Source organism: Desmodus rotundus, chromosome 2 (assembly GCF_022682495.2).
Source record: "Desmodus rotundus isolate HL8 chromosome 2, HLdesRot8A.1, whole genome shotgun sequence".
In the NCBI taxonomy this organism is placed as follows: Eukaryota; Metazoa; Chordata; class Mammalia; order Chiroptera; family Phyllostomidae; genus Desmodus; species Desmodus rotundus.
The window spans coordinates 208,057,666-208,079,379 of record NC_071388.1 but is presented as its reverse complement, the minus strand read 5'-3'; the positions used below and the strand labels follow the sequence as shown (position 1 = coordinate 208,079,379).

The window sequence follows — 21,714 nt, the reverse complement described above, 5'->3', positions numbered from 1 at the left end:
AGGGTTCGCAGCCTGGCCACCGTGGTTCACAGTGCAGCCGGGGAGGTGGGGCATGAGAGGAGCACAGGGACTGCTCCCGTGAGGAAGGGTGAGGGGTGTTCTGTGTGTCCTGCCGTGGGACTGATCCCTCTGCTCACCCGCAGAAGGCAACTCCGTCTCCAAACAGGGTGTTTGGGGTTCCCAGGTCCCTCCCCCGGGGAGGGACTTGGACAGGAGGAAGGAAGTCTGTGCCAGGGTGGGGGACCAGGGCTCTGGTGGACATGTGGCATGTGGAGGAATTGATGGCCGGAGCTGAGGAGCAGAGGGTGCCAGGTGCGTCTGGAGATGAGACAGCGCCTGCTGGGGGCCTGGAGGAAGGGCGTCCAGCCTGGAGCCAGGCAGGGCTCTGGAGAAGGGAGTCTTCAGGGACCGGGACAGCAGGCAGTGGGGACGTGGCCTCAGTGGGAGGACTTAAGGGAGGAGGCCACGTGCGGAAGACGGCCACACAGCGTGATGGGCAGCGCCCCACCCTGGGGTCTGCAGGAAGTGCTGCAGCCTCCTGGAGGATGGGGCTCGCTGCCCGGAGTGTCCCCCCAGCCGAACCCGGACGTCTCTACAGGCACAGGGCAGCGTCACATGTGTTACATGCAAGTCCGTGACATCAGCCACTCGGCTTTTCCTGTTCCGCTGGAGTCGGTTCTTTTAAAATCTGAGGGCACCTGATCGGTTTTTCCTTCTCTCCACTGGGGATCTGCTTTTAAGTTTCGCAGGGTTGGCCAGACCGGGCGGCGTCCTGCTAGCAGTCAGAATGCCCCAGGTGCGGTCTCGGTGGTCCCCTTGAGTAGTGCCCCTCGTTAGGGCTTAAACACTGTTCTGTGGCTGCCCTTCCTCTTCCAGCGGAGCCCACAGACTTCACAGCCCTACGTGAGACCTGTGTAGCTGATGAGCGGGACACATGGCCTGGCTGGTCGGGATGCACTGTGGACACTTGGGGAGGGGGGCCTGTCGGTCACCCCTCTAGTGTTCCTGGAAGTCGAAGGGGGTCGTCCTCTGATGGTGACGACCTGGAAGGGACATGGAGGCTTGCGCCTGTGGCCTGGGCCCAGCAGGCCCTCCCAGACGGCCAGCTTCATGCACCGTCCCAGCGAACGGGAAACATTCGTCAGTGGGGTGGCCTGTCTCTTCTCACATTCCAGAGAGACCCCTCGTGTCCAAAGGGCTCACAGTATTCTGGCCCCTTTCCCTTTTTTACGATGTGGGGGCTGCTGGGGCCCTCAGACTCACACCAGCCTTAGGGCCAGTGGTGAGGCTCACCGTGGAGCGTGGAGCCGGGTCCACTCCGGGCAGCGAGCCCCATCCTCCAGGAGGCTGCAGCACTTCCTGCAGACCCCAGGGTGGGGCGCTGCCCATCACGCTGTGTGGCCGTCTTCCGCACGTGGCCTCTTAAGTCCTCCCACTGAGGCCACGTCCCCACTGCCTGCTGTCACCGGGTCGGGTGACAGCGAGGTCTGTGTGGCGCGGCCATCAGGAGAGTGGGTGTGTCCTATGCAAGGTGCACCTGCTTGGGCTGAAGGCAGGGCCCCTATGGGGGCCGCCCCTGCCCTGTGAGGAGGGCAGGGCAAGCCCAGGGCCCACTGCCCACCAGGTGCTGTCCTTCCTGCAGGCCCACGGGGGATGCAGTTGTACCTTTGAAACCAATCTGTCCTCCGAGGTGGACGTGTGATGCATGTTCCATGGTGCCAGAGCATTTCCAGAGCCAGCAATGTGCTCAGGGCACCCTGTGACCTTGGCCCTCTGACCTTGGCTCTCCTTCTCCCGGCAGGCTCGATAACGTCCATGTTTGTCAGGCTGCCCTGTGGTGGTGTCGGGGTAAGTATTTCTTGAGTGTGTAAATAATGTCCTGTTTGTTCTTGGGGTCCCAGCGGTCACAGAAGCTGCCGCCTTGCTCTCCGCAGAGTGGATAATGGCTACCAGGTGTTTTCCATAAACGAGCTGGCGGTGGGGCTGCCTCCTCCCCCCACACGTGTAGCTTCAAAGGCCTCGTGAGCCTGGAAGCCTTTGATGGCTGGACTCAGGCACCTTCCTTGGGGAGGGTCGTCCGGCACCCCGCTTGCCTTTGGAAATGGGGTCGGGTGTGCGGGCAGGTCTTGTGGTGGGCCGAGGTCTGCACGTCCTGACTCGGGTGGTGAAGACGTCACCTGGTGGCGAGCGTGGGTCCTGCCCGATTTCCCTCCAGCCCCAAGCCCCCGTGAAGCTCGGAGTGTGGAAGCCTGGTGCTGGGGGCCACGTGAGGCGAGCAGAGCTGCCGGCTGGGCTGTGTCACAGCTTTTCCATGGGGGACGGTGCCCTCGGGCAGGCGTGGCCAGGCAGACCACGGGGAGCATCAGCTGCCCCTGGGCAGGGGTCCTGTCTCCCCAGCCAGAGCCTCCTGTTCACGACGGAAGGGCTCCCGGCCCACTCCGCTGGGACGAGGGACAGGGCGAGCAGCTGCAGTCTGAAGGGGAGGCCGGGAAGTGACCGCGTGGACAACAAAGCCACCGGGCCAGGCGCGCAGCGCAGGGTGTGCGTGTAATTACAGATCGCAGGGTGAAGCCCAAGGTCTGGATTCTGTTATGGAAATGGAGCAAAATTGTCTTCTTCCTGAGTCTTTGCAAAAATCGCTGCTTTGAAAATTATCCCGTCAGAAGGGGGATCCGCGGCATTTATTCATCCACCACCAAGCCCTTCTAGAGTTGTTTCGTTCTGAATTGTAAGTAGGCTGCAATCTCTTAATTCAGGGCAAATTTTTGGCCAGACTTGAAAAAGCTCAGACTCTACAGCCCTGCAGCCAGCGCCGGGCACGGCGGGACTTACAATTTGCAAGTGAGAGCTGAGTGGGAGCTCAGGTCAGGGGCCTCCCCGGCGTGAGTGCAGCCCCGGTCGCCGGCTGACCAGCACCCACCTCACACCCAGGCACAAGGAAGCCAGAGCACAGGGCACGGCCGTGGGAAACGTCCCGTGTGACCTGGGCAGGGGGCGCCTGGCAGGGTAATTAGCTGGACGTGTGGGTCACAGGGTGTCTCTTCCCCTCGCCCCGTGATTACCTGTAACAGGAGGCAGGGCCGCAGGGCAGCCACAGCCCTCCTGGGCCTCGGCCTCTCCTTCCAGCCGGGGGCTCTCGGGGAGTACGGCAGACCGCAAGGGCCCAAGCGTGGTGGGGACGCCCGTGTAGGTGACGAAGCAGTGGGAAGAGGCTGCCCTGCTTTTCCTGGTACTTTGAAGGACCACTGGGCTGCATGACTCCTTCTTCCCCAAACCGAGAGAGAGGGAAGTTGGCTAGTTTGCCCTTTTTGGAACTTAAGTAAAAGGAGCTGTTTTGCTCAGCTCCTAATCACCACAGGTTTCCAGTTTAGTGAGGGCGTGGTGAGTCCTTGCCTGGCCAGCCCTGGGTTCCCTGGTTCCTAACAAGCCACCCGTCCGTCCCCCTAGTGCATTCCTGTGTTTGCTGTGGGACAGTGTGCCTCGGGCCCTGGCCTGCATTAGTAGCCACACGGCCGCCTCGCCCTGAGCCGGGCGACCGCGCAGTGGGTCCTGTGTCTGAGCTGTGCTCCCTCCCCAGGGCCTCGTGCTCTGGGACTCGGGCTGGGGCTCAGCCCTCCCCGGCTGGCCCGTGGGGCTGGTAACTGGCTGCTGGAGCCCAGACCTGAAGCAGTGGGAGGTCTTGGGTTCCCTGGGGTCCCCATTGAGGCGGGCTCTGTCCCTGGCTCTGGGAGGATGTTACGGGACGCTGGGTGTGCGGGGGAGGGCACAAAGACCTTCCAAGCACGCTGTGTGCCAGCTCATTCTTTCTCCCTGCACTGGGCCCTGGGCCCTAAAGCCCAAGTCTTTGCCCGAGGAGGAGGAGCAGTCCGGGTGGGGCTGCCCAAACTGCCTTCAGTCCCAGAGATGCGGCCTCAGACTGGCCCAGCCATGGTCGTGGTGTCCGCAAGGTGCAGGCGGCTGGTGGTCGCCCTGCCAGCTCTCCATCCGGGGCCTTCCGCGTTGGACCGAGGGGTCCTGCAGCAAGCGGGTACAGGGCGCGCGTGTCCAAATGGCCCGCGGGGAACGTCAAAGCAGCGTTACTGGGGGCGGAAGCTGGTCTGTGGAGGTTGAACCTCAAAGCCGTGGGGAGTTGTCAGAGCACACGGCATTCCTTCGACATTTGGAAACGGTTTAAAGAACACAGAGGCTCGGTCACTGGAAAGGGTGCCCCCTCGCGGTGTCACACCCGTCACGCGATGGCTCCAGCCCCGCATCGGGCACTTTAGAACGTCTGGCTGTCAGGACAAAGCGCCAAGGCTGTGTTGAAGTCCACCCGCCCCTCGTGACAGTCAGCGTCTTTGGTGGGTGGGCAGGGGCCAGTGCACCTGGACACACCTGCCAGCTGGCAGCAGGCACGAGTTTGGCGGCAGCCCCACCAGCACACGCTGTGTGCAGCTGCCATGGCCTCTGTCTCTGGAGGCCCAGAGAGGAGGTGGATTTGGGGAGGAGGCCGGCGGGCAGCCTGGGCAGACACTCCGTTAAAGGCAGACTGTCGTCACACCACGCAGCCCCTCCGAACCTCCACTGGGCTGCTGCATCCCTGGTGGGTGCGTGCAGCCAAGGCTCCTGCAGCCCGGGGCTCAAACTCTGACATGTCTCAGTAAATAAGCCCCCACACGAGGAGAAGTACCTGGCCTCTCTGTGCCACACACTGTGTCATTCGAAGTGGGACAGCGAGCAGGCAGACACACCGACGCCTGGGCAGAGTATGGCTCACAGTCCACCTGGATGGCCCTGGAGCTCTGCCCTCCCCCCCCACTCCCTCCATTCCTGTGGAACTTACCAAGTATTTGCTCCTAATTAAATTCAGCACAATATAGGACCATAATTGGAGAGACCTAATTCTTATGTTTCGTTTTGCTACTTGTTAGTTTAACACAACTGTATTTGGAGTAAAAAGCGGGGGCCTGACCAGGTGGCCTTGGAGTCACTACGCTTCGCTCCCAGTGCGCTGAAGCAACCGAGAAAAGAAATGGCATGTTGGAGGGGCGGCTCCTGGGCACGCTCTTTTCGGGGGGCTCACTGGCCGGTTCTGGCTGGGCGGCCTCTGGCACGTCTTTAAGGGCAAGCGAGGCATGTTCTGGAATTAGTGTGGAGGGGCAGGCACTCCCCTGTGGGGTTTCAGAGGCCGAGCCCCCGGCGGAGCGCTCACCGCCGAGTGCTGTCTCCACAGGTGGACAGCGACACCATCTGGAACGAGGTGCACTCGTCGGGGGCGGCCCGCCTGGCCGTGGGCTGCGTGGTGGAGCTGGTCTTCAAGGTGGCCACAGGGGAGCTGAAGGTCAGTGAGGACGCTGCGGAGATGGGCTCCTACAAGGAAGCCTGCTGGGGCATTTAGGGGAGGGGGACAGCTCCCACCCGGGCGTAAAGAGGATCCCTGTTCTGTCAGCCACTGCTGAATCGAAGGAAACATTCCCACGCTGCGGAACCACTGGCCAGCCCCGAAAGGCCGGGGCCGTGGAGCTCTGCAGTTGGGAAGGCCGTTGAGGCGCTCCCAGACTTCGGTGTGAGTCATGTCAGCGTGGGCCGCGTCAGACATGAGAACTCAGAAACTTAAAAATGTTTATGAACTTGAAAATGATGTCCATCTGGCTTGGTGGGTCAGCTGGGCTCTCACAGCCACTTGGGCGTGCTCTGGGGGGGTGCTCTTCCGAGGGGTGTGTGTGAAGAAAGCCTGTCTCTCGCACAGACGCACAGCTGGGCAGAGGACGGGCATTTCCGAGGGTCCTCGAGTGCAGCGTGGCTGTTCTCGGTGCCGCTCCAGACTTCAGCACGTGCCAGCTGGCTGCACTGGGGCACCCGAGACGGTCGGTGAGCTTTAACTCTCCTGTGAGGACCTACCAGCCGTCTCTGTTGGACTAGATCCCTTAAAGAGTCTACTGGCGAAGTTGCTAAGGGAGAGACGTCCCTGGCTTTCAACGTTTGCTGGCCTGCTGGCCAGGCAGAGGTCCCCTGGGAGGGCTGGGGAGAAGCCTCGGTCCCAAGTGGTCAGGACAGTCTCCCCAGGGAGCAGCCTGATGGGGACTACGGGTGCAGATGAGGGGGAAGGGGCTTGGCCTAGCGGGGACGTCGTGCCCTAGTCTGACCTTAACGTGAGCTGCAGCTCAGTTCATGGGAGTGGGCAGGTGGCAAACAACAGCCCATCCCCACCGGCAAGAAACGTCTCAGAGGCTGGAGAGAGCGGCACCCGCCCACTGCGCCTGTGGAGGGGCCCCCTGCAGCTGCTGTGTGCAACGGAAACATCCAGAAAGGGTGCTCTGTACCACTGAGGTCTGCACCATCTCTGGTCCGGACGAGGACACGCTCCCATGGGAGCCCCGTCGGCCTGCAGGCCCTGGGTCCCTGCTGCCACAGTGGCCCTCAGCTCCCCACTGCGCTGACACCCGGGGGGTCCCCTGGTGGTGTCACAGCAGGACCCGGGACCGGCGTGCAGCGCGATTTTCACCACACGGTTACGGCGTGTGAAGGGGCAGGCCGGGCCAGCAGCCCGCAGGAGCACCCACTCTCCCCGCAGGCACTGCCCAGAAACTGGGTGCTCACACGTGGGAATCTAGATGTCCCTGCCAACAAAGGGAGCCGTCACCTCCGGGAGCCAGCACACCGGCTCCCCAGTGAAAACGAGACGTGGGGGCGCCGTGCGGGCTCCAGAGACAGTCCCGTGGAGGGAGTGCGACTGTGCGGGGCGTGCCGGGACTGGGAAGGCCTACGTTGCCTCTGGGCCCACCCGCCCAAGTGGCCAGCGTTACGGGAGTCGTGGGTGGATAAGGGATCTAGACCGAGGCTCTCCCCAGCCCTCCCAGGGCACCTCTGCCTGGCCAGCAGGCCAGCAAACGTTGAAAGTCAGGGACGTCTCTCCCTTAGCAACTTTGATCGCCAGTAGACTCTTTAAAAGCAGGGACCACTGTCTTAGCTGCACCCACAGACAGCCCCTTTCTCCTGTCCTGGGTCTGGCCTGGGGCGCAGCATGAAGCAATGTCCTCTCGTGCCCTCCGAACCTTCCAACGTCCATCAGTGAGATTTCCTCACTGACACAAAACCTATTTCTTGTCCCCGTTTCCGCATTTGGTGTCTCGTGTAGAACGGCTTTGCGGTGGTCCGCCCTCCAGGACATCACGCAGAGGAAAGCACACCAATGTAAGTAGAGGGTAGGGGGTGCTGGTGCCAGGCTCTGACGCCCTCGGGCGCTACGAAGGGGTGTGCGCTGTGCCCTGCGATGTAGCACGCCCTCGGGGTCGGAGGCCAACTTGCTGGTGGGTGGTGGTGCAGAGGAGAGCTGGAGACAGGCAGGGAAGGAGGGTCCGCAGACCCAGCCGCGTCTGCCAGCTGTTAGTGTCCGGTTGTCAGGTCTGTTCTGAAAGCCTGCGAGAGGGAGCCGAGCCTGCCCGATTTCGTCACTGAGCGTTCTCCCTCACACCCTCGGCTCGTTTCCAAGAGCGGCCTCTTGGGGGACCTGCTTGCAGTCTGGGAGTGATGAGGCTGAGCCCCAGCGCCTTGGCCTTGCGGCCAGCTGTCTGGACTCCGTGTCGGGTTCTGGACCCCCTGGCTGAGCGCGCACATGTCAGAGGTGGTGCCTGGGGAAGCGTGTGGAGTGTGGGTGGCCCCTTGTCCGTGGTGTTTGTGGAGAGCCAGTGACAGGCCCACGCTCCGCTGCCCAAGGCCTGGAGGGCTGACTCCTGGCCTCAGGCGCTGTGCCAAGTGCCTCTGCTGCCTGGGGGCAGATGCTGTGTTGCCAGCCCGGGAGGCTGCTCCAGTGGACATGACGGGCTCCCCGGGCCAGGAGACAGGCCACCCTGCGCTGCTGGGGAGAGTTAGGAGGAGGTGAGGTTGAGGCTGTGTCCAGGGAACGGGGAGTAGCTTGTCCCCTGGCAGAGCAGGAAGCGTGCTCACAGCTTTGTCCAGTGGAGCCACAAAGTGCAGAGGGCGCGCGGAGAAACCACGAGACGCCGGCACAGCAGAAGCTGAACCCAGGGGCAGGGCCAAACCTGGGTCCCAGAAGGAGCTGTAGGAAGACAGGGTGCTCATCACTGCCAGGGGTGGACTTGGGGTGCCATCTCTGCGGCCATGCCCAGATATCACCAGTCACCCCCAGGCCCAGAGCACTCCGCCCATGCCGGCGGGGAGCAGGGCCAAGTTCCACAGCTCCAAAGCGGCTTTTCTCTCTGGGGTCTCAGTAGTTGCACATTCTGAGTGGTAAATGCAGAGGCCCGCTGTGCGCTGTGGGGGAGGGTTCTTGGGGACGTGCCTCCCCCGAGTGGCGGCGGCATTGTGCGTGCCGGGGGCGGGCTGGGCTCCCAGACCATAGCCTGGATTCCAGAAGCGGACAGCCAGGCCCCTCAGTTCTGTGGGAGTCCAAGCGAAGGCAAGTTTAGGCTGAGATGAGTTTTGTTTTGACTCCATCAGTTCCTTAGCCTTTTTACTTTCCTGAGTAAGGCTGGGAGTACCGTGTGATTGTCCCGGGTCTTGGTGCGTGGAAAGGTGGGCAGTGACCGAGTGGGGTAGGCCACGTCTGTGTTCTGCAGCCCGTAGTGTCTTTTCAGAGGCCACGCAGAGGAGGTGTTGGTGCGGCATGAAGTGGGTCTCCTTACGGGGCCGGGCCGCGCGCACGCAGAACGCTGTGTGTCTGTCGTGAGCGTCACCTAGGTTTACAGGTGCTGTTCAGAAGCTGTGTGTTCCCCAGACCCCCTCGGACTCACGGGGGGCTCTGGGCGGCTCTGCTGGAAGGTGTGTGAAAACTGACCCAAACCCGTGTTTTCCTCCAATTCTCACCTGCAGGGGCTTCTGCTACTTCAACTCCGTGGCCATCGCAGCCAAGCTCCTACAGCAGAGGCTGAGCGTGAGCAAGACGCTCATCGTGGACTGGGTGAGGGCCGGGCTGCAGCCCCTGCAGGCGTGCGGCGCCCCGTGCGCAGGGGGAGGCGGGCGTCTCGGGCTCCTTCAGCACTGAGGTTTGGGGACCTTCGCTTTTGGAGACCACCTCAAGGACGCGGGGAATCCAAGCCCTGCACGCGGCAGGTCTGTTTCACAGCCGCTCCTGCCCGGGGTCAGCTCCCGACACGTCGAGAAATGCGCCCACAGCTGAGGGCAACTCTTGGCAAAGCCCGCTGGGAGGCAGGGTCAGGAGGAGGCCGTGTGGCCAGGACCGCGTGCCCCGGTCTGAGCGCGCCCAGTGTGCCGCTGCGCTTGGCTTCACTCCTGCGCAGACGCCCTCCCAGCCTCCCCACGGGGCACACGGTGTGCGCCGCTCTTGCCTCCCGCCCTGTGTTCCTGGAGGGGCGCCGCTCCTCACAGCCCCACTGCCCGCGGGGCCACCCCTGGGCGCCCCGTTCTCATGCTGCAGGTGGACAGCAAGGCCGGCTTTCGTCTTACTCTCCTTTTTACTGAGAAGGGATTGAGGGGCATTCTCTTCAGTGTTTGTGATTAACTCGGTAGTTTTTTAAGAAAGACACCAGGCACACCAGGAGGGGGTAGTATTTGTAATCGAAGTCCTTCTCGGTGTAGCAGAGACCCAGAAATGCGACGCAGAGCACCCAGCACGTGCCCAGGTGTGGGGGCTGGTCACAGGGATCCAGTGCCCTTAGGTGGCCAAGGCAGTGTGACTTGGGGAGCATCCGCATCTGGAGCAAGTCACCAGCTGCCATGTGCCCAGCGCCCGGGTCCCTGAGCCCTTCTGTGGCTCCTGAAGGAGTGACGAGATACTGGGGTCATGCCGGGTGCCGCACAGGCGATGCCACATGGTCACAGTGCTCCGCGCCAGGACAGCGTCCACCACGCAGGTGGCTGCAGCACCTGCTAAAAGCCGGGAACCTGTCCAGAAGCCTCAGGGAGCCTCCCTGAGGCAGGTGAGCTGCGTCCTGTAGGTGCAGCGGTGCGCACCTGCTGCCCGTCGTCACAGCGGCCCCTGTTTTCTCTAACGAGCACAGGTGACTCTTACAGAGAAGGGAAAGGTGCTAAGCAGTCCCCTGGCTGCCCCGTCACTGGTGTGCAAGCGCTCGCCGTGTGAGACAGCCCCCTTCCCTGCAGCCCTCAGGGCCCTGACCCAAGGGTGTGCAGTCCTGGGCCTGGTGGAAGCCCCGCTGCCCCCATGAGGTACCAGGAGAGGTGGTTTGCTGACTGGGTGAGGAGTGGGGACCCAGTGCTGTGTGCCCTGTGCGCCTGCCCCCCCACCCCAGGATGGTCCCCTGCCGCATCCCAGCGTCAGGGCAGAGCGGGCACCTTACACATGCTTGAAAATGAGCAGCTGTGGTCAGAGGATGGAGAGAACGGCTCACTCTTCACAGACAGAGCAGGCGAGGAATCAGTCGCGTGGTTGGAAAATCACAGCCTCCCCCAGGCAGGGCTGAAAGACCAGCCTCTGGCCACTGCTGAAGCCTACAGTCTGGCCTGGTGCTGGCGACTTGCGCCTGGCCCCGCTCTCTCCCTTCTGGCCCCTGGGCCCCCGACCCACCCCGGCAGGGGCAGGGACTGGGACAGGTCCTGGCACAGCCGGTCCTGAGCCAGTCCTCTGCCCTCAGGACGTGCACCATGGCAACGGGACCCAGCAGGCCTTCTACAGCGACCCTGGCGTCCTCTACATCTCCCTGCACCGCTACGATGACGGCAACTTCTTCCCAGGCAGCGGGGCACCCGATGAGGTGCGTGGGCCTCTCGTGGGTGTCCAGGGCTTTCGGGGGAGGTCGAGCTAGGGCCCCCTGCAGGCCAGAGCCCAGGTGCGGGGCCCCCGCACAGCAGAAGTTGGGCCGCTCGCTCACGGAGCCCCCAGGAGGCCACTGGAAGCAGGCGGTCGGAATGCCAGCCCCTGTGTGCCCCGCGGCTTGGCTGTGCCTGACGTGCCGGGTGGAGGCAGACAGAGGTGTCCCGGGGGAGCAGCGGTGCCCTCCCTCCTGTGTAGGCCGAGCTTGCCTGGCCCCTTGGCCAGGGTGTCTGTGCCTGCGCCCCTGAGCCCCCAGGACAGCGGCTCAGAGCCTCATGACACTCCAAGCCCAGCCAAGCCCACCACACTCTGAGCAGAGGCCCCGCGGTGGGGGCTCCCACCCAGTGAAACAGCCCGGCCCCCCAGGTCTCCTTTCCAGGAAGGAAGTTGAAAGAGTGGCCTATGTCTGTCACTCAGCACAGAGCTGCGGCTCCTCCCTGGGCTGAGGGAAGGGGCGGCCTCCCACCGCTCCCACAGGTTGGGAGGACGGGCCGGGGGACCCCTGAGCTCTGTGGGACCACCCTGCTGTCGGCGTTTTGGGCCGTGGGGCCTGGTGACCCATGAGTGAGGGGCGCAGCCTACCCTGGTGCGGGGCGCCGGGGCTGGTTGGCCAAGGGCCTGCGACGTGTGTGTCTCTGCTTCGCGCAGGTGGGCGCAGGGCCAGGCATGGGCTTTAACGTCAACATGGCCTTCACCGGCGGCCTGGACCCCCCCATGGGAGATGCCGAGTACTTGGCCGCCTTCAGGTGAGTGCCTGGCTTCCTGTCCCGAAGGCATCCAGGGACCTTTCTGAACTCACCCTGTGTCCCCAGCTCTCATTGGCTTTGACCTTCACCTTCCTGTCTGAGCACCTCATACCCACCTCGGGGAGGCCCCCTCACAGCCCCGGGGTGCGTGTGCAGAGATGGTGGTTTCTTCCGCTGCCTTTGGAGGGACAGCGATCTGGGGCTGGGTCTTGATCCCTTCTTCAAGCTGGAGGTGGAATCCCTGAGGCTCTTGTCCGGCCTGTCCGCAGCGTCATATCGGAGACAGGCACGCGTCTCGGGCCCCAGCGGTCCAGCGCAGGGTGTCTGGTGGTGGCATGCTGACGGAGAATGGGTGCTCGGGTCTGAAAGGCTGCCATCTCCTGACCTGTTTTCCTGTAAATGTCCATGAGAAGGCAGCCGATAGAAGTCATCTTGCTCTTTTATTGATGGTGGGGAGGGCCGTTCAGGCGCTTCCTGTGCCTCACACTGGGCCCCCAGGACAGAGCTGCAGGGCCAGCTCCCGCACTCGGGGTCTGCTGTTGGCGCCAGGCGGTGCCGTGCGCTCTGATCTGGGAGCTCCACAGCAGCGCAGGTGGCCTGGTGGGCTCGGGAAGAGGCGAGTTCTGTTCCATGGTGAAGTCCAACCTCCCCTCCGAGCCCCTCGAGAGAACCCCAGCAACCAGTCCCGCGGCCTTTCCAGTGGTGTCCCTCTGCCTCCCGTCCTGGGGGCTGAGCTTCAGCAAAGGCCGAGCCTGCAGACGTGTCGCCGGCACCCTGCCTTGCGCTCCTGTGAGACCCGCAGCCGTCACGTGGCCCTTCTCAGCACCTGCGCGCTCCCCTCAGAAGGGGGCCCCAGGCCCCAACGCGAGCTGCTTTTCAGGGTCCGTGCTGGGGAGGCCTTCGGTCTGCTGCTCCAACAAGGGGACCAGTCTGTGGAAATACTAGTCGGTCACTTCCCAGAAGGCCCACCCAGGTGTTCATCTAGTCACTTTTCCTCCCATTTCCATTTTTTAAATTCAATCTTCTTATTCCGTCAGATACAGTGGAATTCTGATCATTGCCCTGTCTAATTAAAGAGAGAAAGAGGCCCCCTCGCAGGTAGAACATCTGAAAATTTGCTCACATACACAGCTGAGCATCAGCTTCGTGGGATCTGAGCTCCGTGGCCGCCCCTTCCGCGAACTGGCCTTCCTCGGAGGCTCCTTTGCAAATCAGTGTCCCGGTGCCACAGCGAGGGGCGCAGACAGTGCCCAAGTGAACGTTGGTGCCACCCAGGGGATGAAGGGGCACCGCATGGGTGAGATCCGGGGAGGGCAGAGAAGGCGGAGCTTCCTTTAACCGGTTCGGAGAAGTAAGAATGGTCAGGTCTTTCTTTCGGGCCATTGTTCTGCCAGGTGGGGCCCTCTGAGCCTGGGGCGGGTGTGCCCGCCGGCACTGCCTCTGGCCCCTCGTCAGTGCGAGTGGGGTGGGGGACACCCTAGGGCCTGGGGCGCTGTTCTCCATCCCTCTGAGGTGGACCTTCTCCTCAGAGTCGCTGCCGACGTTCTGTTTTCATCTCCTGCCAAGGGGGGCGATGACACCTTGTCAAACGAGCCCCATAAAGCCCGAGTCGCTGCTTTGAAAAGGAGAATTGTTTCAGGGTTCTTTTATTGATTTTAATGTGAAATAGCACTTTGAAGTTCACAATTTATGGTTCCCTGGGCATCGATTAGAGGGGGAAGGAGGGTCACGATCCCTTCTCCCCTTTCTTTTGGGCTGGCCCCCGGGGCCGCGGGCCGCTCATGCCTCAGAGGGAGTGCCGCGTTCCTCAGACCCGCTGCCACGTCGCGTTTCGGGAGATCAAGCCCGTGATGCGGAAGAGATAAGAAAATGGCCCCTAATGAAATCCAGGAGCAGCGGGCGCTTTCTCCTGGGGCCGGAGAAAAGGGGCTTAATTCAAACCAGTGGGGCGAGGCTTTGAAGTTGGTGAGGAGGCCAGGGTCTGTGCCTGCGGAGATGAGGGCGCACTTTCCTTAACCCCTCACGTACCTGCGCCGTGCGGCCACCTGTCGGCAGTCAGGACTGCAGCGTCGGGGTGTCCGTGCCTTGAAGCCGCGGCTGGAGTGGCCGTGGACTTGGGTGTCCCACGGGCAGCTCCTCGGCCAAGCGAAAGGAGAGGCGCCTTTCAGGTGTGACGGGAGGATGGGGGCGCTTCCAGCATCCGTTACACCCGAGAGGCGTGTGTGCTAACGTGTCCGTGACACTCTGCGTTCTCACCACCTCTTCAACGTGTCTCTCTAAGGGTTTCCATGTCTCTCCTACGCGGGGTTTTCCTCAGGGACCTTCTAGTGGCAATTTTAGAAGCAAAAGACAGAAACTAGGCTCAGCTGAGCAGGCTTGTGTTCGGCTGCCTTCCTCGTACCTGCCCCGGGTGGCGGGTGGACCCACGTAGCGCCTGCCCCCCAGGGGCTCAGGCGGGACCTCAGGGCCGCAGCAGGCAGTGAAGCCATGGAGGCGGGCGCATGCGCTTGTCCACTTGCTGGACCTGCAGGAGTGTGGGGGCATGGGGATCGGGGGCGCCGGGCGTTGCCACAGGAGCCAGGACCGGTGCAGAGCCGTCTGGGTGGGGGCCGCCTCCAGGGAGCGTGGCCGTGACCCGACAGGCACGTGTGTCCCTGGCTGTGACCAGGGGAGCAAGCACTGTGTCCAGCATGTTAGACGGCCACCTCTTGGCAATTTGGCAGCAGAGGTGGATGGGTGGGCAGCACCAGGAAGCCAGGGAAGGAGGATGACCCTGACCAAGGCCAGGCACTTGGTGGGAGGGTGGACGGGGGTACCAGGCAAAGAACCAGCAGGAGCAGGTTTGGGCGTCCTGGAGCGTGGCCAACTGGGGACAGTGGTGTTCGAGCCGATTTTCAGGAAGGAGCTGAGAATTGCTGCTCTGATTTGGGCAGTTGGGGGCCACTGGCACCTGGGGGCACAGTCGGTGGAGGTCAGGACAGAGGAGCAGAGTACTCGGGGGTGGGGCGAGGGACGCGCACCTGCTGCTCCTCCGAGGACCTGTGGGGCCGGGGGCAGGAGCCGGGGCCCTGCCCGGAGTGTGGCACAGGGGCATGAGGCCGAGGCCAGTGGCGGCGGGGCTGTGGGAGCAAGGGGAGCGCGGGCCCAAGGCCCTGTGGTGGAGACAGCTGCAGAGCCAGACGGCCACGCTGTTTGGAAGTAACTGAGCGTGAAGACATGGTGGGGGGTGGCGGGGTGAGAACAGGTTAGAGTTGGGAGGCACCAGCCCAGGGAGGACACCCCTACCTCACCGGGGTGACTCTGGGAGCACACGGGACCCCAGTTTCAGAACACAAGCAGGGGCTGCAGGGGTGGGGCAGCAGGGGCAGGGCAGCTGCCCGTCGGTTCCGGGTCTGACCCCTAGCAGAGGTCAGGTGCATGGGGATAACTGCACAGCCACTGGTCCTGGGACTCAGGCACAAACAGTGGCTTTGGCGCTGTCTCCAAAGATGGGACCTGAAGCCACAGCTGCCCTGGTGCTCAGGGGCCACACCCGCTGTGCACGCAGGCCTGGTCCCGTGGTTTGCCCTGCTCTGTCCCCTCAGAGCTCCACCAGAGCCAGGGCCACCGCAGGGCTCTGGGCTCCCTGGGACAGGGGCTGCTGTTCCCAGTAACCGCCCCCAGGCCTCTCCTGCGCCACAGGGGCCACCACTGACGGACACGCGCCCGTGTCTCCTCTGAGACCCGCTGTGCGCTCGCTGCTACGGGCGCAGGTGACAGATGATCTGCGGCCTTAGGGACCGTCCCAGCCCACCCCGCTCTGCCCTCAGAGGGCCCTGCAAGAGGCCCTGGGTGGCCCCATAGAAACACCGTGAGGTGACGGTGTGAGACAAGGCTTGTGGCAAGTTCACGGACGGAGTTTGTCACGGTTTTATTTCGGAGGTGAAGTGTGAGGCCGGTGTGCCGTTTCCTTTGCTGCATCTGTGACGGACCGATGGGCGCGCTCTCAGCCCCCCCACCCCCCCCACCCCCGCACGGGGGTCCTGGGCGGGCTGGCGATGGGGCTGGACACGCTCCTCGGGAGTCACTGCATTCGGCTCGGGCAGAAGCAGGGTCCGTCAAGGGAAGCGGCACATCTCAGGCCAGATCCCGCATCGGTGCTGGAGACCCGCGTGGCACAGGCCTGGCACTTGGCCACTTCAGGGCTTCTTCGCTGAGCGAGTGTCTGGGATGACAACTTGGAGGCTCTACACCAGGACGGCAGAAGTCAGTGCGCACGTCCGCGTGCTGTCCAGCTGCACATGCGTGCCTGGCGTGCCCATGCAGCCACACGCACGGGGTCAGCCGTGCTGCGAGCACCGTTTCAATGGGCTCTGAGGCAGTGCCGTGCCCCGCGCCCAGACGCCAGGGCCGCCCGGGTGGTCGCTGCTGTTAGTGGTGGGGCTGTTGCTTTGAATTGGGTGGGGTGGTCAGACGGGGAGCGGCCCAGCAGCACCTGGGGTGAGCCGGCGTCCGCGCACGTGTCTGTGCTTCCCAGTGGGCGTGTCCTGGCTTCAAAATCCTCACCGGCAGCATGGCTGATGCTGCCTTCTGCCCGAAGTGTGTGTGTGACGGGAGCTTCACTGAACACCCACCTCCCTGGAACGACCACGAGGTGGCGAAGGCCGTGGGCAGGTGTGGAGTGGTGCCGCCCGTGTGGCACTGAGACCAGGCCCGCGGGGACGGTGCCCTGTGCCCCAGGGAAGACTCCCCACCCGCTGGTGTCTGAGGTGACGGCCCCAGTTTCTCCTGGACTCGGAGGCCGTCCGCTCCTGCTGCCTGGCTGGCAGCTGCCCTGTGCCCAGCACCATGCTGGGGCTGTCCGTGTGGGCCGTGTCTGCACGGGAGCGTGCTCACAATGCTCACCACTGCGCACGGTGGGCACAGAACCTGTGGGCTCGGTTGCCACGTCCCTATTGGAACAATAAGACGTGTTCAGGCGCGGGGCCAGCGCTGCAGTTGTAGCGACGGGTCTGGAGCAGGGGTCGGCAGAGTGGGGTCCTCGGGCCAAACGCACCAGGTGTTTTTAAGTGACGTGCCGGGGGACAGCCATGCTCTCTCGCTCCCCCACGTGTGACTGCTCACGCGCGACCAGGCAGTGTTGGGCAGTGGCGACGGATCCCATGTGGCCTGAAGACTGACCCACTGAGTCTCCAGCCCTTGGCTAGAAGCTGCCTGAGCCCCACACAGGCCCTGGGCTTTGTCCCTTGGGGCCTGACAGACATTCCACAGCACAGTCCCTGGGTGGCAGGGGTGCGTCCTGAGGAAGTTAGTGCACTGTGCTCAGCCAGGGTGAGTTGGGGGTGGCCAAGAGGGCTCAGTCCTTTGGGACGGGGGCTGTGAGAGGGCTTAGCTGCCACCCAGCCACACACGGCCCTGGGTCCTCAGTGCTGGCCTCAGGGCTGGAGGAAGCAGGCAGGCACTGAGCAGAGACCCTTCGCTGCAGCCCTGGGAGCCACCCCAGTGGGCTGTGGGGCACACTGTTGCTGCGGGTTGCAGGTGCGGTGCTCAGCATCCCCCGCGGCTGGCTGGTCAAGACCCTTCAGGCACTGTGCCGTCTCCTGTCAGCTCTCAGGTCCCAGCCCCTGATGCCCTCGGCCGCTGACCTCGAGGGGAGCCGGGGCAGGTGCCGTCAGAGACCGAGCGGCCCTCCGCTGCATCCGTGACCCTCGCTGACTCAGTGTCGCCCCCTCCCGCCCTCCGCAGAATGGTGGTCATGCCGATCGCACACGAGTTTGCCCCCGACATGGTGCTGGTGTCGTCGGGCTTCGACGCAGTGGAGGGCCACCCCACGCCTCTGGGCGGCTACAACCTCTCTGCCAAATGTGAGTTGGGGGTGCAGGGGCACACGGGGGTCCGCTGCGTGTCTCGGGTCCCACCCTCAGTGACGATAGGAGGACGCTGTTCTCACGTCTCCCCGAAGGTGGGACGCTGCTGGAGACTCCGTGGGGAAGGAGCCGAGAGCAGGTGCAGTTCAGAGTCGGCGGGCCCTCTGCTGTCTGCAGGCCCCCCATGGAGGGGCTGGTGTCAGATGACGGCCCTACTGCCGCCACAGGAAAGCAGTGGCTGCAAAAACCGCCCTGCACGTGGGGCAGGTCCCACAGAGACCACCTGGCATGGAACCGCAGGTCCACAGGAAGGCTCTGGGGCTCCCTGGCTGACCCCGTGGGTGCAGAGGGCCGAGGAGCCCCTGCCTGTCCCTCCCCTCCCGAAGGGAGGGGGCGGGTCACCAGAGAAGAAAGAGGGAAGCAAAGGGCAGCTGTGCTGTGGCCATGCGGCTCAGTGGCTGAGGATGCGACCAGGCAGAGGCCGGTGTGCCTGCTGTGCCCAGGGCCCCTCAGCGCCTGGCCCAGGCCGGGCTTCGTCACACAGTCCTCACGGCTCCTGTTTCTGTCGGAGACAAGCCAGGGCTTCCAGAGGTGACAGCCTCATCGTGCCCACTGCCACGAGGGAGTGCCCGTGGCATGGGGCTGGTCTGCTGATGGCCAGCTGGCGATGGGGCTGCTGACCAGTGTGCCGCATCTCTTACTGGCTCTTTAACAAATGTCAGGCTGTTGTGGCCGTGGGTGGTAATTACTGTTACTTATCAGGCGTTGCTGCCCATGGGAGGGTGACATGGGTGCAGCGGAGGGGCTGCAGCTCTTGATGAATGCCAGGCGCTCCAGACGCGAACGTCAGAGTCCTAGAGAGGCACACGTGGCATTGACGTGGGTGCCGGAATGTGTGCGTGCACGCGTGTGTCCAGCACACCCCCTGACCAGAGCCCTGGGCCCCAGGGATGAATGAGACGGGCTGCAGTGGCTTCCCCGCCCCAGGTGCCCTGCCCCTAGGCCTCCCCCCCACCCCCCGCCCCGGGAGAGAGCTGAGGGGCCCCTCCCACAGCCCCCCTGCCCCCGGACGAGGTGATTTGCGGCATTAGAAAATCAAAGCGCTGAAACCGTAATTCCTGCTCTCACACAGATCAAACGGAATCCCAAACCGAAACCCTCCGATGGATTCACTGCAGCCGAACCTGGCTCCCATTACGAGCCGCGGTGTGCCGGCCCCCGGGGTCTGCCGTGTGATGTAATGCGTCTCTGGGCGCTTTGATCTGTTGCCAGCGTCTGCTCGCGCCCTGCCCTCCACTTCATCTCCCGTTTCCCGTTGCAGGTTTCGGGTACCTGACGAAGCAGCTGATGGGTTTGGCTGGCGGCCGGATCGTTCTGGCCCTGGAGGGAGGCCACGACCTCACGGCCATTTGTGACGCCTCAGAAGCATGTGTCTCTGCTCTGCTGGGAGATGAGGTAGGAGGGCCAGAGCCGCAGGCCGCCGTGTGCAGGCCCGGGGCCTGTGTGGGCGCCTTGCCGACTGCCCGCTCGGGGTCCGACTGCCCGCACCCAGTGAGCCGGCCAGTGCTCGACGTGGCTGGAGGAGGTGAGCCGAGGCCCGTCGGTGTGTTTCTCCTGAAAAGATGGTTCAGGACCCTGGGTGTTGGACCTCGTGTGGGTCACCAGGAGAGTGTCCACTCTCACAGTAGCTTCCTTCAAAGACCACCAGTTTCCTGCAGAGTTCTGGGGCAGGGTTCTGGAGGGGGGTCACTGTGCGGGTCTCAGAGACCAGGTGAGGGGCCTCTGCCTCTGGGCTCGTTCTGACACCCTGGGCTGGCTCTGCACTGTTCCTTCCGAGGCCGAAGCATAGTCAGGAAGAAGCAGGGGCCACGCACACGGGTTTCCAGGGCCTGGGCTGGGCAGCAGCGGGACTTCCAAGGGTTCAGGGGAGAGCCCTTGGGAGAGCAGCATCCACTTCCTCCCTCCAGTGCTCCAGGCCAGGAGGGCAGGAGGGCAGGAGGCAGGTGCCGCCGGGGGTGGCACCGTGTCCAGCCAGCTGAGCATCTAAACTTCCTGACACAAAACTGGTTTGGAAGCTTCTATTTTCAATTTCAAAAAGGTGCTCTTCCTGAAACCTTAAAGTCCACCCACAGGCCTTGGCTGTGGGGCCCTGACCCTGAGAAAGGTGCCTGGGGCTGGTGCGTGGTCCCCCAGCATATCTTTCTCTGGTTGCTGTGACGTCACACACGGCTCCTAGAAACAAGCCGGCTGGTGCTGGGGAAGCTTGGGTAGGTGCCCTGGACCACAGGCCTGACCACCTCAGGCAGGGGCCCTGGGGAGCCCTGGAGAGGCAGTAGGGGCTCCGCTCTCCTGCAGTCCCCTGAGGCTCACTTTCCCTCACCCACCAGGAAGACAGCCAGCGGCAGGACACTGGGTGCTTTTGGGCCCCGTGTTCAGTTTGCACCCCCCGTGCTGTGGTGGGGCAGCCGGCTGTGGACAGGTCTCCCGCAGTGTGACCTGGCACTCACATGGCTCCCCGTCTGCATCGCCCGTGACGTGGGTGAACTGACCAAAGGCAGGCTATGGGCAGGAGGAGGAGGTGTGTGCCTAGTGTCCTGCCAGGCTCAGGGGGGTAGGGACGGAGATGACGGGGCGTGCAGAGGCAAAGGCGAGGTCTACAACCAGGTTCGGGCCCAGCTGAGGGTGACGGTGACCTGTGTGGGGCTGCGTCCCTGGGAGGCTGTGTGTGTCCTTCTGTGCACGGGCCCTGGAACGAGAGCCATGGCTCTGTCCACCCCAGGCCAGGCCAGGCAGGGGAGGGCGGTGACCGAGTAAGCCCAGTCCCGGACAGGGTGGGCGCCCAGAACCGACTTCCTGCATTTGCAGCCTTGATGGTGGAGCTCAGGGCCGGTGGCAACCAGCCCCGCCCCCAGCCATCTGCCGAGCCACTGGCCAGCTGTGGGAGTGCAGCACCGGGTGGCGCTGGTCCCCTCACGGTCCTGCTGGTCACAGGTGGTGTCCTTTTGAAGCCAAGTCACAAGTAGACCAGAGCTGGCCCTGGCAGTGTCTCTCATGTCTGGTCAGCTGGGGTGTGTGTTCCCAGATAAAGTGTCCACACTTTTTAAGGTGTCCACAGTATTCCACCTATTCTGTCTTCACATACAGCAGTCTTCTCTCTATTTTGCCAGAGTTAAAAGCCAACTGATTCATGTATTTAAACTGTCCTAGAGCTTTTTGATTCTTCAAGTTATTGTAAAATAACAGAAGAGAACTGAGCTTTCAACCAGGGCCTATCCCTGCTTCCTGACATGTTTGCTCTTATAACAAAAAAATATTCTTTTACGTACGTCAAAAAGCAGGAAACACTGGTTTTATCAAGGTCTTTTAAAATCTCTTTAGTGCAGGAAAGTTGGACAGGGCCCCGTGCCTCTGCCCCACGGCCTTTGATGCAGGCTGATGTACGGCGTGTCGGACGGCTTGGTGCACACAGCAAGCGGCCAGCTGTGACCGGTGCGGACGCCTGCGGGGTGGCTGGTGGGGTGGGGGGTGGCGCTGGAACAGAGCCTGCCATGGGAGACCAGCGCTGCCGCCGAGGTCGGTGCTGCTCCCAAGAGCCATTGTACGTGGCAGTTTGAGCTTTATGTGCAGCTGCTGTTGACAGCGGACAGTGAGGCATCGCAGGAGCGGTGCAAGCAGAGGTGCAGGGAGTCCAGCGGGTGGGGTGCTGAGGTGAGCCGGGAGGAACTTCTAGGCAGGCGGGAACTGTCGTTTTTCAGGTCACATGTCACCTGTAAGACGGCATTTTGTTTGGGCCGATTTTCTGGTTGATCGTGTGGTATTTCAGAGCTCAACACCATTTTACTCCACCACCCCCACGGTTAGCGGAGCAGCTCGCGGAGGACTGGGTGGAGCGTGGTGTCAGGAGAAAAGGTTTTCACTGGGGATGTAGCGACTTCATTATGTGCATTCAGAAGGTGTGGCTGCGACAGAGCGCGCAGTGGCTGGCCGGGTGGCTCTGCTCGTGAAAGCTTCATCCGATAACCGAAGGTTGCAGGTTCGATCCCCGGTCTGCACATGTACGATCCCTGGTCCAGGTGTGTGTGAGCCTTGGTCCTGGCACGTGGACAGAAGGTGACCAGGCGACGCTTGTCTCTCACATCGGTGTTTCTCTCCTCGCCCTAAAAGCGGTGAAAAAAGCTGTTGGGTGAGGTGTGAAGAAAGTGTGTGAGGGAGCCAGACACAGACCCTGGGCACACCCAGTGTGCTCGTAGCCAGCCATCCCCACTCACTCTCACACGCGCTCACAGTCGCGCGTCCACTCACAGCCACAGTCACACCTACACGCACACTGCCATGCTCACACACACGGTCGTGCTCGCACACGGCCGTGTCTGTAGGCCTGGCTGCAAGCAGG

At 63.1% G+C, this 21,714-nt stretch overlaps 1 protein-coding gene across 13 annotated transcripts in view; it reads left to right on the top strand.

Annotated features, from left to right (window-relative positions):
- Positions 1–21,714, top strand: part of HDAC4 (histone deacetylase 4) — a 182,107-nt gene that overhangs the window by 148,964 nt on the left and 11,429 nt on the right. For all 13 annotated transcript variants that reach the window (XM_053919305.2, XM_045198012.3, XM_071220757.1 and 10 more), the window contains 8 exons: positions 1,802–1,848; positions 5,213–5,320; positions 7,118–7,173; positions 8,812–8,899; positions 10,551–10,670; positions 11,378–11,475; positions 17,200–17,318; positions 18,643–18,776. In XM_053919305.2, coding sequence (XP_053775280.1) covers positions 1,802–1,848; positions 5,213–5,320; positions 7,118–7,173; positions 8,812–8,899; positions 10,551–10,670; positions 11,378–11,475; positions 17,200–17,318; positions 18,643–18,776 — 770 coding nt within the window. The remainder of the gene's footprint in view (positions 1–1,801; positions 1,849–5,212; positions 5,321–7,117; positions 7,174–8,811; positions 8,900–10,550; positions 10,671–11,377; positions 11,476–17,199; positions 17,319–18,642; positions 18,777–21,714) is intronic.